Here is a 16,777-nt window from a genome sequence, read left to right on the forward strand (position 1 = left end):
AAATGGAATATGAAAACTGAGTAACATGCTGCCATTTATAAATTAGAACTAAATTGACAATGGACACTTTTTTTCATGGCCTCACTGTTTTCTGGTTCCATAATTCTGATGGGTGGGTCTGTGTGGTTTCTTCTTGGCATCAAATCATCTTACTTTATGAAAGACTCTAGACTAAGTTAAGTTTTCTGTAACAAATGCTTGCCTTTTGCTAAAATTGTGTACTCTGTTTTCATGGTGGGATAGAGGAAGGGTAGGTGAGATTTTTATCTTGTTTTTAGAGCCAAATGCACTAAGTTAGTGAAATTCTAATTGAAGTGATTCCCTTGTAATCACTGGTTCCCATCTTCTGTATTCAGTCAGACTAGCTTACTACATAAAATTGCTTTTAATTTGCTTAGCACTGCTGAGCCAATGTTGCCCTGAAATTAACTATTTGGATTATCTTTTGGCTTGCAGATCAGCTGGAATGTTGGTTCAAATTCTTTCTTAGTTACTATCTCAGTATAGCCAAACTTCTATGACGTTAAATCTGAGGATTTGCCTGGAGAATCTTACTGAGAACTGTCAGTCTAACTTGTGAATTTGCATATTTCTTGTTAGCTTTACTAAGCAGTGTGAAAAGCCATCCTTGAATTTCAAATTAAATAAACAGTGTTATAAACATGGAGCACCTTGTACCATCTTTAATTGTTTCTCGTAGTTAAAATTGGATAGTTTTGGTTTAGTCTTAATCAACACTTTTATTTAACATTTTTGTTCTTTACTTTTAATGGTGTCTGACTCCTTTCAGAAGCCTTTAGCCAGCAACTCATTAAAAGTTTCAGTTATGTCATGAGCAGACAAGGTTTCATAGTTTCGCAGCGGTTGGGGTCGGAAGGGACCTCAGTAGAACGAGTCCGACCCCCTACCCTGGGCAGGAAAGAGCACTGGGGTCACGTTACCCCAGCCAGGTGCTTGTCTTAAAGACTCCCAAAGTAGGGGAGAGCACCACCTCTCTTGAAAACCCATTCCAGATTCTGGCAACCCTTATCATAAAGAAGTTCTTCCTGATGTCCAACCTAAATCTGCTGTCCATCAGTTTGTGGCCATTGTTCCTCATTATTCCAAGGGGTGCCCTGGTAAACAGAGCATCTCCAATTTCTTACTGTTCCCCCATGATGAATTTGTAAGATCCCCTCTCAGCCTTCTCTTGCAGAGGCTGAAGAGATCCAGGTCCTTTAGTCTCTCCTCGTAGGGCCTTACCTGCAGGCCCCTAACCATATGAGTGGCCCGCCTGTGTAGCTTCTCAAGGTTATCCACTTCTCTTTGGGTGAATCTGATATCTTTTATTAGACCAACTTAAATAGTTGAGGAAAAAATTTTTTTAGCAAGCTTACTGACTGCCTGTCTGGCATGCATACCAGCCCAGCCTCTGGCTTCTTTACTATTCGTTCCATCCAGGAAGAGCACACATCAACTGCAGAGGCTTCCTTAGCCTAATGAAGGGTTTTTAAACCTGAAAGCTTGCTAAAAATGTTTTTTCCAACTATTTAAGTTGGTCTAATAAAATATATCAGATTCACCCAAAGCACCTTGTCTGCTTTTGTGCTTAGACCAACATGGCTACCACCTACACCCCTGTAGATAAGTCATGGAAACTTTTATCTCAAAATTAGCTTTATTATCAAATGTATGTGTTAGTTCATAGTGCCAGTTATGCAGTGCATCTCTACCATTCTAAATTCATCTCTATAGTTTGAATTTATTTCTTAAAAAAGAGAGAAATGCTTACTGACAAATGTTTAGCTGGTGCCTTCTTCCTCACATTGTCTGTATACCTTTATGAATTTTAAACAGGAGAACTTCTGTTACAACTCTTCAGGCCAGAAGAAGCAGCTGAGGTGTACAGAGGATTGCAAGAAAGGAATCCTGAAAACTGGGCCTACTACAAAGGCTTAGAAAAGGCACTGAAACCTGGTAATGATTCTTGCTGTAACAGGAGCATCAAAGCTATTTTTGCCCAGTTGGGATTTACCTATCCACTGAGAACTTCTAGACCACTTCGAGACTTATAGTTTAGCTTTTGTTTTTTTAAGAGTAATGACATATTTTTGTCATTGTAACTTTGGAAGACTTTCATGACTTTATTCTTTGGTGTCCCGTGTTCATCTAGTAAAAAGGAATATGGCAGATCAGTAAATGTCATCTGCTCACACAAACAGAAGGGCTGTGAATACACTCTAAATGGTAGAAAGAAGGCAAAGTTCTTTGGGGTTTTTTAAAGAATGGACTTTATTCATTTAGGATTTTTTCCTCTGTTTCTTTGTTATGGTATTACAGGTATTGTAGATTTCAGACAGAAGTATGAACTTTTTGTCAGTTCATTTACTTCATGTTTGAAATGCCTGTCAAATACAAAGTTTACTTCATGGCTCTTCTTGTATAGTTATATTTGTTTTGATCTTTAATACAGGAATGGGACAGAGAAACCTTCTGTAAAAAAGGAAAATGTTTCTTATTGCCAGCTGGCAGAGAAACTCCCTGATGCTGTCTTGCCTAAAGCTGTCTTTTTTGAAAATGAACTGAGTGCAAAATATCTTTCACATAAAAAAAAACAAAAAACCAACCCTATAGTCACTACTTTACTGCATAATTCTGGGTTTTGTTTAATCAAATTTTAGTTACCCAAAAACCTTAGTGGCTTACAAACTTTGTTTTATTCTAGCCAATATGTTGGAGAGGTTAAAGATCTATGAAGAAGCCTGGACTAAGTATCCAAGGGGTCTAGTTCCGAGAAGATTGCCATTAAATTTTTTATCTGGTAAGGGCATTTTTTGCAAGAAGATACTGCCAGTTTGCATCTACATATGTGTTATTTTTCTTAAAACTTCTACTAATAACGTAAGAAATAGTATTGTAATGTTTGATAAAACAAAATCAACAGGTCTTTTTTCCCCCAAGGTGAGAAATTTAAGGAATGTCTCGATAAGTTTCTACGGATGAATTTCAGCAAAGGCTGTCCACCTGTGTTCAATACCTTGAGATCACTGTATAAAGATAAAGAGAAGGTAAACAAATCTGTGAATATTTTAATAGCTTATTTGTGTTATAGGTATAGAAATGAAAACAACTTTTTTTTTTTTTCCTGACAAGATTTAGCTTCATTTTTGGTTTGAGATCTCAGTAGCTTTTTCTAGCACTAATGTATATTGTTACTGTTGTTGTTTATGTGGTGTGGGTTTTTTCCTGTGATAGTTCTAGGCCATAAAAAAATCTAGTAGGATACTTTCTGCTTTATAAACTTCTGTCTTGTCTTTGTATAGGCGGCAATCATAGAAGAATTGGTGGTAGGTTATGAAACTTCCCTTAAAAGCTGCCGATTATTTAATCCAAATGGTGAGTGTGAAGGACTGCATACTTTGTGAAAATACTGTGCCTGTTGTATGTAAAATTTGCTAATTTGGAGGTAAACACAAGTATTCTTGGGAAGGATGAAGAAATGGGGATGCACAACTCAGCACTGACTCGGAGTGTGTGTACCCCAGACACCCCCTCTTCTCTTCTCTCCCCCTCCCCCAAAAGACTAATTGTACTAATTAGCCTCTCACTAATGACTGGTGTTCTTGTCACAAGTCCTTGTATATGGGGGCTCATCTTGTATTTGAATAAAGATAGTACAGTCTGTACTATCTTGGAATCCTTCTCAAGCTATGAACTAAATTACTTTTCCTTGAAATTAAAAAGGTTATTTGCTACAAGTTTGCATATAGAGTGTTTTTAATTCAATGAAGTCTTGTGTACGGACAGATTTACGATTTAATTTAAGCTCGTCTCATCATTCACTTCATCTGTCTTTAGCTTAATACTGTAAAGTGGAATTTCTTAACTGAAACTGAATTAAATGTTTAATCACAAACTCGCATGGTTTTAAAAATTTAAACTGTGCACATTTCTGCTTACGTGTGCCTGAAGAAGCCTCTCTGCTTGGCTTTCACTGAAAATATTAGAGATTTCAGAATTAAATTAAAGTGCAAATGTAATAGTGTCACATCATGAAAAAACGTAATACTTGGGGAACTTCTGCTTGTCAGGCGTTGGTCCCAAATCAGCAGTGAGCTTAATTTTACTTATGTGAAGCAGTATCATGTGCACATAGTGGATCATGTGCACATAGCCTTAAATTATAGCTGTTGAAAGCTAATATGGAAAATTATAATCTTTCCAGTCTCTTGGTGTACTGCATATACTGTGTGTGTGAGTAAATCTCCTGTCACTTGTATCAGTAGTATATTCCTTGTGTTATATTCTGATAAATTGGAAAACATTACAATGTTTTTTTCCATAGATGATGGTAAAGAAGAACCCCCAACCACTTTACTCTGGGTCCAGTACTACTTGGCACAGCATTATGATAAAATCGGGCAGCCATCCCTGGCTCTGGAATACATAAACACTGCTATAGAAAGTACTCCAACCTTGATAGAACTCTTCCTTGTGAAGGCTAAAATCTATAAGGTAACATTGATCCACTTATTCTTGGCTGCCAGGTGGGGATTCTTGTGGCAAGACCTTTCACCATAATTATTACTTTCCCGTGTTTTTTGGTATGAATACTAACTGAGGGAGGAGGGAGTTTTGCATAAGCAAAACCTTTGCAAAATCTAAGATCTAGAGAGAGGCTTCTACCGTATTTTGTGAAGTGCTGTTAAATGGATTTTTTAAAAAAACATGCACAGGAGTCTGTTTGACTGTAAATGGACTATTACCGAGAAAGTTACTACAGTGTACACTGTTAATTTTATAGTGGTGTTTAGGTCGTATATTCACAAATCTAATATTGATACATATATTTTGAATAATGTCTTAACAACTGGTCTCACCCAACTTCTCTACTTACTCAAAATTAGCTTATTGTACTGAGAACTTATTTTTCAAAGATGCAGTGATACTGCAGATACTTTTGCAAAGTATGGACTAAAAAGTCATCTTGATGTCTGGGCAGAATAAATAAGGGAACAGTAATGCCATAATATACAATTGCACTGGTGGGATCTTGATTTGTTTAACAGTTTTTTTAAAGAGAAACACTTGGTGCCTGGCTTCATTGTATTAATGAAGGGTGGATGAGTGACTAAAGGATAACTTGTATGCATTATACAACTTCCTTACTTGATTTGTATTTCTTTTAAAGCATGCTGGGAATATTAAAGAAGCTGCAAGGTGGATGGATGAGGCCCAAGCCTTGGACACAGCAGACAGATTTATCAACTCCAAATGTGCAAAATACATGTTGAAAGCCAACTTGATTAAAGAGGCAGAAGAAATGTGTTCTAAGTTTACAAGGGTCTGTTCTGTTTACTATAGTTTTCAGTTAATAGATGTAGCATAATGACATGTAAAGTATCTTACGGTGACTTGTTTTGGAATCTTTATTTTGATGATTTATAAGCTTTACTCCCTGCTGTCCTCCCACTCACTGTTCAAACTACTCTGCTTGTTTTACTAGTAATGCTGTGACTAGATAATGACTCCTTAGTTAAGATGATTCTTTTGCACTTAACGCATGGACTTAACATCTGCCATGTATGAAGATTATAGCATATGTTCCCTACAAGCACAGCACTTCAAATAGAGAGAGAATTTGCTCAAAATTTAAGTAAATTCAGTAAATTTAACATTAACTTTTCAAGATTCCTTCAAGATGCATAGGAATAGCTCTCAAATCCCGTTTTTCTCCCAGATCTCATAGTTTCATAGTTGGTAGGGTCGGAAGGGAACTGAGCAGATCATCATTAGATATCAGGAGGCACTACTTCACAGGGCGGCTAGGATCTGGAACCAACATCCAAGGGAAGTGGTGCTTGCTTCTACACTGGGGCTCTTCAGAAGGAGGCTGGATAGACACCTAGCCAGGGTCGTTTGACCCCAGCATTCTTTCCTGCCCGGGGCAGGGGGTCGGACTTGGATGATCTGCTCAGGTCCCTTCCGACCCTACCAACTATGAAACTGTCAAGTTCAATCCCCTGCCATAGGCAGGAAAGAATGCTGGGGTCAAACAACCCCAGTAAGGTGATTAGCCTCCTTTTGAAGACCCCCCAGGGTAGGGGTGAGCACCACTTCCCTTGGAAGTTGGTTCCAGATCCTAGCCACCCTGACTGTGAAGTAATGCTTCCTGATGTCCAGCTTGAACCTACTCTCAGTCAATTTATAGCTGTTATTCCTTGTTATTCCTGGTAGTGCTTGGGGGAACAGGGTCTTTCCTGTTCCCACAGAGTCTCTCCCATTCCCGGGGTAACAGCCTTTCCTCATGGTTTCCATGTCATTGGTTGGGAAAGGGCCACTGAGGTCTGTTCATCTCTTTCAGTCCTCTGGTCAGTAATATCCCTCCATACCCCCTGGTCAGTCCTCTGTGCCTGATGGTCTTCAAGGCAAGTTTCATTTTATTTGAGGCCTCAAGAGAAGTCAGAGTTAGGTGGAAGAAAAAAATTGCTTTCTGCATGCTTTATTTTATTTTGCCTTGTAACTTATGGCATGGACAAATATAGTTTTGTGTGGGTCCTTTTTTTTAAACTTACAAAAAAAACTTGTAGAGTCAGTCAAAAGTCCGTGAAATCTTGTTGTGTAAAATACATTTTAAGATTTCTTTTAAGCATTAATAATCACGTGTTGCCATTTTTAAATAAAAGTTTATTTTTCAGTATGGGCTGACGCCGTTTTCACAGTATTCGGAAAGTATTGCTTTCTTTCAAAAGTGGTACAACCAATGGAGCTGTGTTGGCATTAGCCAGAATTTAAGTTGCTTCTCTCTTCCTTTTGGGAGACGGGAGAGAAAAAACTGAGGTGTGCCTAAGCAGAGGATGTATGGGGAAACAGGAAAAAAGAATTTGGGGTGTATGCAGACAAGGCAGTAGCATGAGAGGGGGGAGGGTAAAACTGGTTGATACACTCAGTTGTTTTGCATTCTGCTGACAGGGCAGAGTTGCTGTAAACCCAGGTGAACTGGCCTTTAAGCTCCAGCTGCTTTGTAGAACTAATGTAGAGCAGCCAAACTGTACCAGTGAAGTGCACCCTGTAGCTGAATTTTTTAAGATACAGTTTGAGGTTGATGCTGTACACATTCATGTATTAAAAACATCCCATAGGAGCATTCTTTTTGGACTTTTTTTTGTCTGGATTTGATTTATGAAGATTTTTTAAATTAAAAAAAAAAAGGGAATTCCAAATTTAAAAATACGTAATGATGGAGCTTCTTCACTATTCACTCTTCATTACATCCATTCTGTGCCCTGATTTGATGAAGAGATCTTGTAGAAAAAGTTTATGATCATGCAATTAAAGACTTTAGTGAAATGCCTGTATACCTGGGGGGCCAAATTAACAGGGAAACCTTAATTTTTGGTGTTTTCTATCATTTGAGTTGATGATTTTGAAAGTGTTTTTTCTTAATATAGTATTTGTATGTGTACTTTTATGTATGGCATTTCTTTTATACGTCTTCAAAAAATTATGATGTACTGCTTGTAATGTGACCTTTTTTTTAAAATGACTTGAAATATTTCTAATATTTCTATTTTTGCTTTTAGGAGGGAACCTCAGCTGTAGAAAACTTGAATGAAATGCAGTGCATGTGGTTCCAGACAGAATGTGCCCAGGCTTATAAAGCAATGAATAAATTTGGAGAAGCACTTAAGAAATGCCATGAAATTGAGAGAGTATGTACCTACTAAACTTCAGTCTAATATTTCTAGTTTAGCTTTACTGTAATGACATTTTTGCATCTGAACATCAGTGTTTACATTTTGTACCTTGTGGTTTGTAGCCTTCCAAACCCTTGTCTAAACTTATAACTGCTGTTATTTAAGATGCAGTCCTGCAGACTTAGTCTTATTCATGTCAGCAGTCTAGGTGTGCTTGGTGGAAATATTATGTGCAGCATTAAGATACCTAAATCAGGGGTTACTTTACATGGATGTTCACCAACAAGACCATTTATAATGCTGTGCACAGTCCCAAAGTACCATTAAAGTCTGATTGAGAGGATTTGCTATGCTTGTATTCCTACAGAATCAGAGACACAAGTTACTACAAGGCAACTAAATTATATTAGTATCTTTTGATAACAATATAATTGTTATATCTTTCTTTATCTTGAGACTATAGATAAATATGGGAGTTTATGGAGGAATTTCTGTTGCTCCCGAAAGTCGAGTCTGTTTTTCATCAGATTTTTTTGATTGACATTTTCGAGTTGACTATTGAAGATGGACTTTTTCCAGCCCCCCCTTACATTTTCTTCAATAAAGTTAAATGTGTGACATGTTGTTTCTGTTTCTGAATGCTTGCTAAATAACATTGTTTTGTGTTAGCATTTTGTAGAAATCACAGATGACCAGTTTGACTTCCATACATACTGTATGAGGAAGATTACGCTTAGGTCTTATGTGGATTTGTTAAAACTAGAAGATGTACTTCGACAACATCCATTTTACTTCAAGGCAGCACGAATTGCCATAGAAATATATTTGAAACTTCATGATAACCCCCTAACAGATGAAAATAAAGAACACGAAGCTGATACAGGTATAATACTGGATTTGTGCGTGCACTTCAACTGGCTGGTGAATATATTGTAAATACCTAGCTTTCTTGTTTGACATTTCCTAGTAAATTATTGCATAGTTATAGCATCTATTAGTCAGGAAGGCATTAGTTGGCCTGTAACAAGTAAATGATGATGCTCTATTTAAAAAGTAATTGTGCGTTCTATTTATGCAATACAAGTAGTAGCTAAATTCTGTTTTAATAGGGTAGGCATGAAATGGTCTTTTCGCTCTTTAAGAAATTCAAGAATAAAAAATTTGCAAACAATTTTGAGAATGAGCAAGACCTGCTGTATTCTCATGGTCTCTTTCTACCATAACAGATCTACAGGGTTGCATTTGAAGCAGTTCTCCTTTAAGTACGTTTTATTAGAATTCAGAGGCAAGTTGCAATTTTTTTAAAAAATTGAGTTGTGCCATTATTCTTATGTATAAAGATTAAGACTGATATTTTAAGAATAAAAATAATGAAAACAATTCTGTTACCTAGAGAAAAAATTGTGCGACTTGTCCTGGGGATTTAATTTATGGAGCAGAAAGGGGGGTGCTAAATCTAAAAAAAAAAAAAAAAAAATTTTTAAAGAAGATTTCAACAGTTCACTGAAATTTCTCCCTGTCTTTTACTTCCATCATTTGAGGGTCAAGATAAAAAGGGTGCAAATACAGTAGTTTATTTTTATTTTTGCACGTCACTTTTTTTTTCTTTTGCTTTTCATTTTAAAAAGGTTTCCAGTGTGTTTTGATTTATGAAGGAAATGTGAATTAAATGTAAAACGAGGCAACATGATCTTAAACCTTCCTCTTAATCTGGGACATTGAAGGTTAGGCAGAATAACTTTGTCAAGATTTAGTTTTTACCTCTTGCTGAAATGGCTAACTGTGTTAAGCTTATTTTTTTCTTTAGTTGTTATAGCAGGGTGGTAGACACTCCTGGGGTTCTGACTTCTCCTTCTGCAATTGACTTTAAGTCAAAGATCTCACTGAGAGCTGAGATGTTCAAGCATTATATGCTATACTACCTAGTTTAGGGGGTGGCCAACCACTTGCGGTACCCATGCCACAAGTGGCACACAGCAGATTGGACAGGGGACAGAAAGCAGAAGAATGGGAACACAGTGGTACTTGGAGGGTACAGGCTTACTTCAACACTTGCCTAAAAGATTGGCCCCCAACTCCTAGTTCTTCCATTCTGTTGTGGCTAATCTATCAGTGCATGTAAATGAGAATCACTTCTGAATTACTTGAGGGCCTGTGTATTAGAAAGTAGCCACAGTAGGTGGCCATGGTTTGAGGTATGAACTTGTGTGCAGCTTAAATGCAATGATATTCTATGGATAATCTCTTTTTCTACTGAAACACACTCTGTGTACAGCAAATATGTCTGATAAGGAGCTAAAGAAGCTACGTAATAAGCAACGAAGAGCACAGAAGAAAGCACAACTGGAGGAAGAGAAGAAGAATGCGGAGAAAGAAAAGCAGCAAAGGAATCAAAAGAAAAAGAAAGATGATGACGATGAAGAAATTGGAGGACCTAAAGAGGAACTTATCCCTGAGAAACTAGCAAAGGTACTGAGCTTGGCTCAATGTGCTACATTGAATATACACATAGAAGAGCTATGCACATAAAGTGTAACAATGTGTGGCTTCCATTTGTAAGTGCCACTGTTTCAAAAACCAGTTTCTGGGGCTCTTATCTCACAATGCTTCTAAGCAACAGATATTATGGAAGAATTACTTTAGTCTCTCAGCCTTCAAAGACAGGAGCATGTCTTGCAGCAGGAACTGTTTGGCAACCATTCCTTATAGGGTAGAAACATCGTTACTAGGTCACTAAATTAGGTCTGCCTTCAAGTTAAACAGGTTGTAAATCTCTGTATGCAAGAGATTAATCATTATGTTCTTCATTACACATAGTAATATGCATGTGTTTGAGTTGCACAGCATTTGTGGAACTGGTAGGACAAGAATACAGATAATGAGTGTTTTCATTGTCTGAGGAAACCTAGATGAATTCACTTGGGGTTGGTCTTAGACTGGAAGGATGGTTTGTGATTTGACTAAGACAGCTTGGCAACCATTTCCTGGGAGGAGAGCATTGCAGAGGGTGGCAAAGTGTACCTCTATGCCATCAATTTCCCCGTGCCAGATTAGCCTGCTTTGCAGTTTGGCAGCCCCTGAATTAAGAGTTAAGGATTAGTTTATACTCAAACTAATAGGTAGATGGAAGACAATATTTGAGAAGACATCATGTAATTAAAACAGGCTTTGGGTGAAATTGTATAGAGGGGAAAAAATTGAAAAGTATAAATAAAATTAGAGGCTTAGGTTGGAAACTGGTCAGCTCTTCATCTTTTGTAAAGATCTTGAATTTGGTGGGGTTGAGGTTAACTGAAACCATATGGTGACATGAAAAGGAAGTCAGTGACCTGAAAAATTGATTCGTTATGCATCTTAATAGTTTGAATGAGCTTGACTTTTAAATATTTGAAAAAGGAATTACACTAATGCACATTACACTTGCACATAATGCTAGGAAAGATTGAATAATTGTTAAGAGGAGTAGACCAGTATTACTGGTTATACATCCAAGATGAATGAGGCAAGTAAAATATTGACAATTTCTCGATGGAATAGGAATGAATTGCGTTTGAATGGAAAAGGGATATAGATATGGAAGATTTGTAGCTTAGCTTTTGCTTTTTTGTACTGGCAATGTAGTTTTGAGCCCTGCAACACTGCTTTAGAATGAAGCAGTGTATTTGTGTCTCTGTTAAGTATCATTCTGAATTCTGTTAATGCTCTTAAGGGTGGACTTTTCAAATAGCTTAGGTGAACAAATGTGTGGCTAATCTATCCATGCCATTACTATGAATTTGTACATGCCTCATACTTTTATATGCAAATGTGCAAACAGTAGAAATCCTGTAAGGTGTTCATTATCTTTCTCATAGGAATACTAAACGACACAAAAAACCACAAACAAATCCTTAATCCTCAAGGCAGTCCCATGTGATTAAATGACTAAAATTGGTATTTGACCTTTTTCCAAAGAAGTGTGGTAAATAAAAACTCATTGCCAATGATATGAGCAACAGCTGGTACTTCTTGATTTCTCTCAGTTTCTAGATATTAGACATCTGAGTCTAGCATTAGGAGTTAAGGGCATATTTTATACAGCAGAAAGTTGTATAATAGCCCTGGGTTTCTAATCCCTAAAGGGGGAGAGATGGTATATCCTAGCCAGTCCTTACTGCCCATTGCCCATCTCTGACAGATCAGCTCCTTTGCAATTGATGCTTCAGATGCCTATCATCTTCCTTGTCAGAAGAATGAATTAGTCATTCCAGCTGAACTGATTTGACAGTTGCTTTCCCACCATTTTTAAGGGTTTTTCTGCCTGCAGGCTGGCAATATCCAGGTATACAGTTATATATCCCTCTACGATAAGATGGACAGACTTTCTCTTGGCATTAGACTAACAAGCTCCTGCTCCGGAGTGTTCTTTGCTTTATTCTCAACTGAAACTAACTTTCTTCGGGTGGGCTCTAAGGAATCGTATTACAGGTCCCATCAGAGAAACAGAAGTACATGATTACCACTCTGCTACTTTTATGAAGGTGACCAGTAGATTCAGGTGATGGTTTCTCGTCCCCTATTGCCAGTAAGGTGATGTCAAGCCCTTCCTTTTAAAAAGTGGGTTATATGCGTTAAAAAGAACCTTGGTACACATTTCCCTTGCTTTATGCGGGTTCTGTATGTGCTAATTTGCTCTTATGTGATGACCCTTTCTATAACAAATTTTTGGTATATGTGAGGTAAATTTGCTCTGGGTGTAGTGGAAGCCCATAGTCAGTTGCTTTGTGCACTGCATTGTAGGAGTGACACAAATCAAAATATAGTGTCCTGTGTGGATCTGTGCTCCTCACTTGTCTGCGACACGTGTTTCTGTAGTTGCCATCCCTATTATGATAGTGCCCTGTGCTTGCGTGTTCTGTCTGCTGTTGGTGAGTATCAAATTGTCTTGTAAAAGTGGTAGAAATGGGTCTGGAAGTCAGTACAATTGAGGTCTTGGAACATATCCCTATTTGTTACCTTATAAAGCAAGGTTCTCTTTTATACAAATTTGAGTTATGCGCCATTTTCCAGGGACACATGTACAGCATAAAGCGAGGGAACCTGTACCAGGAAATCACTGTCTGGGTCTGTACTCTAGCCGGGGATCTGTATTGGCAAGTTGCTGCTGCTAAACCAGGAGAGTTGTCTGGTAGAGAGTCTAGGAAAACATTAAGTCTGGCGTAGATCTTTAGTTCCTCTTTCCCATCTGGGCTTTGTTCCTGTTAGTGAAAACCATGGGCTGTCATGCTATGGATCATTTGTTATAGTGCTCCTTGAATGGTGTGTCACCTGACTGGGCACTAATTAAAATAAATAAATAAATAAAAATGTATGTGTATATGTATGTATATGTATATATGTCTGTAGGTTGAGTCAACAGATTTCACCATATGAACTAACTCCTGTGTGTGGAGTTGTAAGTGAAGGCCTTATGTTTGCTTTCTAAGTTCAGTTGCAAGCTTAACTACACAGCAGTCGCTACTGTTTTTACAAAGTTCCTGGAGGGTAGGTTATATAGTTTCATGGTTGGTAGGGTCAGAAGGAACCTGAGCAGATCATCAAGTCTGACCCCCTGTCCTGGGCAGGAAAGAATGCTGGGGTCAAACAACCCCAGCAAGGGGTCTGTCTGGCCTCGTTTTGAAGACTCCCAGGATAGAAGCGAGCACCACTTCCCTTGGAAGTTGGTTCCAGATCCTAGCCGCCCTGACTGTGAAGTAGTGAAGTAGCACCTCCTGATATCTAGCCTGAACCTACTCTCCGTCAACTTATGGCCATTATTCCGTGTTACTCCCAGTAGTGCTCGGGGGAACAGGGACTCTCCCATTGCCTGCTGGTCTCCATTGCCCAGTTTATAGATGGCCACCAGACCCCCTCTAAGCCTTCTCTTGTGGAGGTTCAGGTCTCGTAGCCTTTCCTCATAGGGCCTGCCCTGCTGCCTCCCGATCATGCGAGTGGCCCTCCTCTGGACTCTCTCAATGCTATCCACATCACTCCTGAAGTGCTGTGTCCAGAACTGGATGCAGTACTCCAACTGCAGCCTGACCAATGTCATATAGAGGGGGAGGATCACCTCCTTGGACCTGCTTGTGATGCATCTGTGGATGCATGACAAGGTGCCGTTAGCCTTCCTGACTGCATCCCCACATTGGTGGCCCATCTTCATCTTGGAGTCTATAATGACTCCAAGATCCTTTTCTGCCACTGCACTGACAAGAAGGGAGTTCCCCAGCCTCTAAGTATGCTGCTGGTTCTTTCTCCCTAGCTGCAGTACCCTGCACTTGTCAGTATTGAATCCCATCTTATTCTCATCTGCTCACCCCTATAACCCGTCCAGATCCAATTGCAGCCTGTCCCTCCCTTCTAGCATGCCCACTTCTCCCCACATCTTGGTGTCATCTGCGACTTTAAACAAGGTGCTTTTCACCCCCTCATCCAAGTCGCTAATGAAGATGTTGAACAGTGCAGGCCCAAGGACTGAGCCCTGGGGGACCCCACTGCCCACATCCCTCCAGGTCGAAAATAACCCGTCCCCCACCACACTCTGGGTGCAGCCCTCCAGCCAATTGGTGACTATCTTGCTGTGTAGGCATCCACACCACAATCTAATTTTTTAACGAGAATGGGGTGACAGTGTCAAAGGCCTTCCTAAAGTCCAGAAAGACTACGTCCACTGTTATACCTGCATCCAAGGATGTTGTGACCTGGTTGTAGAAGGCTACCAGGTTGGTCTGGTAGGACCTGCCACTAATGAACCCATGTTGGTTGCCCCTAAGCATACCCTCCCCTGCTTGCCCCTCACAGATGTGCACCTGGATAATTTTCTCAAAGAACTTCCCCAGGACCGAGGTGAGACTAACAGACGTATAATTTCATGGGTCCTCCTTCCTCCCTTTTTTGAAAATGGGGACCACATTGGCCCTTTTCCAGTCCTCTGGCACCATAAGTGCTCGTAAAGCTGTTCCAGGGGTCCATCAATGACCTCTGCTAATTCCCTCAGCACTCTGGGGTGAAGATAGTCAGGACCTGTTGATTTGAACATGTCCAGTCCCACCAGAAGTTCTTCTCTGACCCTGGGCCTGGCTGTGCCTTCCCTGGGACCATCGGGGATCCCTGTGTAGGGGATGACTTGGTTCCTGCTCAGAAAAGTGGAGGCAAAGAAATTGTTAAATAGGTTAGCTTTGTTGTCTGGTGAGACCACCAGATTTCCTAGCATGTCCTGCAGAAGCCCCATGCTACCCGGAACCTTCTTTTTACCCCCTATGTATTTAAAAAAGGGCTTATTGTTATCCTTGATCCAGGTTGCTAGTCCCAGTTCCATCTCCGCGTTGGCCTTCCTAATAGCCCCCTTACAATCCTGAGCAACAGAGGTACAGTCCTCCCTTCCTTCCATTGGGTATACGCCTTCTTTTTTTAGCTTTGAGATGTTCCTGGATGCTTTTGGTTAACCATGGGGGCTTTTGAGCACTCTTGTCCCCTTTGATCTGTGTTGGAATTGCCACCCTTTGGGCTTGGAGGATCGTCTCCTTCAGGAATGACCACTCTTCTTTGACTCCCAACTCCCTACCCCTCCGACTAGTCTCCTTAGCTCGGTGAAATCCAGCCTCCTGAAGTCCAGGGCTGCTGTCTTGCTGCAGACCTTTGCCACCCTGCACTGGATGGTGAATTCCAGTAGGCGACGATTGCTGTCGCCCAGGTGATCAAGCACCCGCAGTCCCCTCACCAGGCCATCGCTTGTGGCCAGGTCTAACAAGTCATTTCCCCTGGTGGGACTGTGCACCTCCTGGGTTAGGTGGAGGTCCTGTAACTTGGCTCGGAACCTACATGAGCAGTCAGACCTGGCTGACTGCTCTTTCCAGCCGAAGTCCGGGTATTTTAAGTCACCCATGAGGACCACATCCTTTGACTTAACTGCCTTCACGAGCTGACCTAAAAATTCCCAATCTAGCTCTTCTCCCTGGTTGGGTGGTCTGTAGTAGACCCCCGCCATTAAGTCTGCACTGTTAATATGCTGTTATGTCACTACAGAACCTTGTGCCTTCATAATTAGCATCCCCTTCCTCCCAAATATGTGGATATATTGACAGTCCACTGATATATAATGGTGTCTGATCACATATTTTGAATGTTGCCATATATGCACTGATGGGTGGTTCAGACATCCAGGGCATCACTTTATGAGACTAATTGTCTTGCTGCTCTGACCTCGGCCTCAGAATTTCATTCCCATTGTTAAAGGGGAAAGTCTGTTGTGTTTCCTGTGTCGCGTAATGAAAATATTCTTGCCTTCTTAGGTTGAGGCACCTTTGGAAGAAGCCATTAAATTTTTAACACCATTGAAGAACTTGGTAAAGAACAAAATAGAGACCCATCTTTTTGCCTTTGAGATATACTTCAGGAAAGGTAGGTGAGAGAACTAATTAAGTCAAGTACTTTGTGGTTATTGTACTTGAATAATGAAATCCATGAAAACTTATTGATCCACTGACTTAAAGAGCTGGATATTAGCTAATACCTTTTTAACTGGGCATGTTCACAGCCCTAGGCATTCAGTAATGTTGACTACAGATTTGGAACAGCTGGTGATTATCCAGTTTCTCTACTGTATGTAAATCCATGAGGGCTAGAGATCAAAATGTTCAGACTTGCACATTTGCAAGTTGCTTGGCTGTACTCATAGTCATCTGTAAATTCAAGTTAAAGCCACACATGTTTTTAGAGTGTTGGTTATGACCTTTTATAAGTAGATAATACATGAGTGTTTCTTTCAATCTAACACATTTTATATATTCAGAGAGTTAACATTGCAAAATGAGATGAGTCAAGTTCGCAGTACCGTTTTCTGGCCAGGCCAGATTTTAAAGATGATCTGGTCAGGATTGTCTAAAGCAGGCAGACTTGCCTTGGGCTGGCAGCAATGGTGGCCACTGGAGCTGCAGGACAGCTGAGGGCACAGCCCTTACTCGCCACCCTGCTACTTAATGCCATATCCACTAGTGTCCTGGATTCTGTGGCCAGTGGGAGGCCTGCCACACCCCAAACTTTATGGCCCCCCAGTCGGTTGGCAGGACGAATGGAGCAGCTCT

The 16,777-nt window shown here is 40.0% G+C and overlaps 1 protein-coding gene across 1 annotated transcript in view; it reads left to right on the forward strand.

The window, feature by feature from the left end:
• NAA15 (N(alpha)-acetyltransferase 15, NatA auxiliary subunit) overlaps positions 1-16,777 on the forward strand; it is a 65,350-nt gene that overhangs the window by 34,710 nt on the left and 13,863 nt on the right. The window contains exons 7-16 of the mRNA XM_019534364.1: positions 1,837-1,956; positions 2,705-2,800; positions 2,941-3,047; positions 3,303-3,375; positions 4,325-4,494; positions 5,171-5,323; positions 7,563-7,691; positions 8,346-8,559; positions 9,952-10,145; positions 15,986-16,094. Of these exons, the coding sequence (XP_019389909.1) occupies positions 1,837-1,956; positions 2,705-2,800; positions 2,941-3,047; positions 3,303-3,375; positions 4,325-4,494; positions 5,171-5,323; positions 7,563-7,691; positions 8,346-8,559; positions 9,952-10,145; positions 15,986-16,094 (1,365 nt within the window). The remainder of the gene's footprint in view (positions 1-1,836; positions 1,957-2,704; positions 2,801-2,940; positions 3,048-3,302; positions 3,376-4,324; positions 4,495-5,170; positions 5,324-7,562; positions 7,692-8,345; positions 8,560-9,951; positions 10,146-15,985; positions 16,095-16,777) is intronic.

The sequence above is a fragment of the Crocodylus porosus genome, unplaced genomic scaffold (assembly GCF_001723895.1).
Source record: "Crocodylus porosus isolate Cpor-Errol unplaced genomic scaffold, CroPor_comp1, whole genome shotgun sequence".
Classification (NCBI taxonomy): domain Eukaryota; kingdom Metazoa; phylum Chordata; order Crocodylia; family Crocodylidae; genus Crocodylus; species Crocodylus porosus.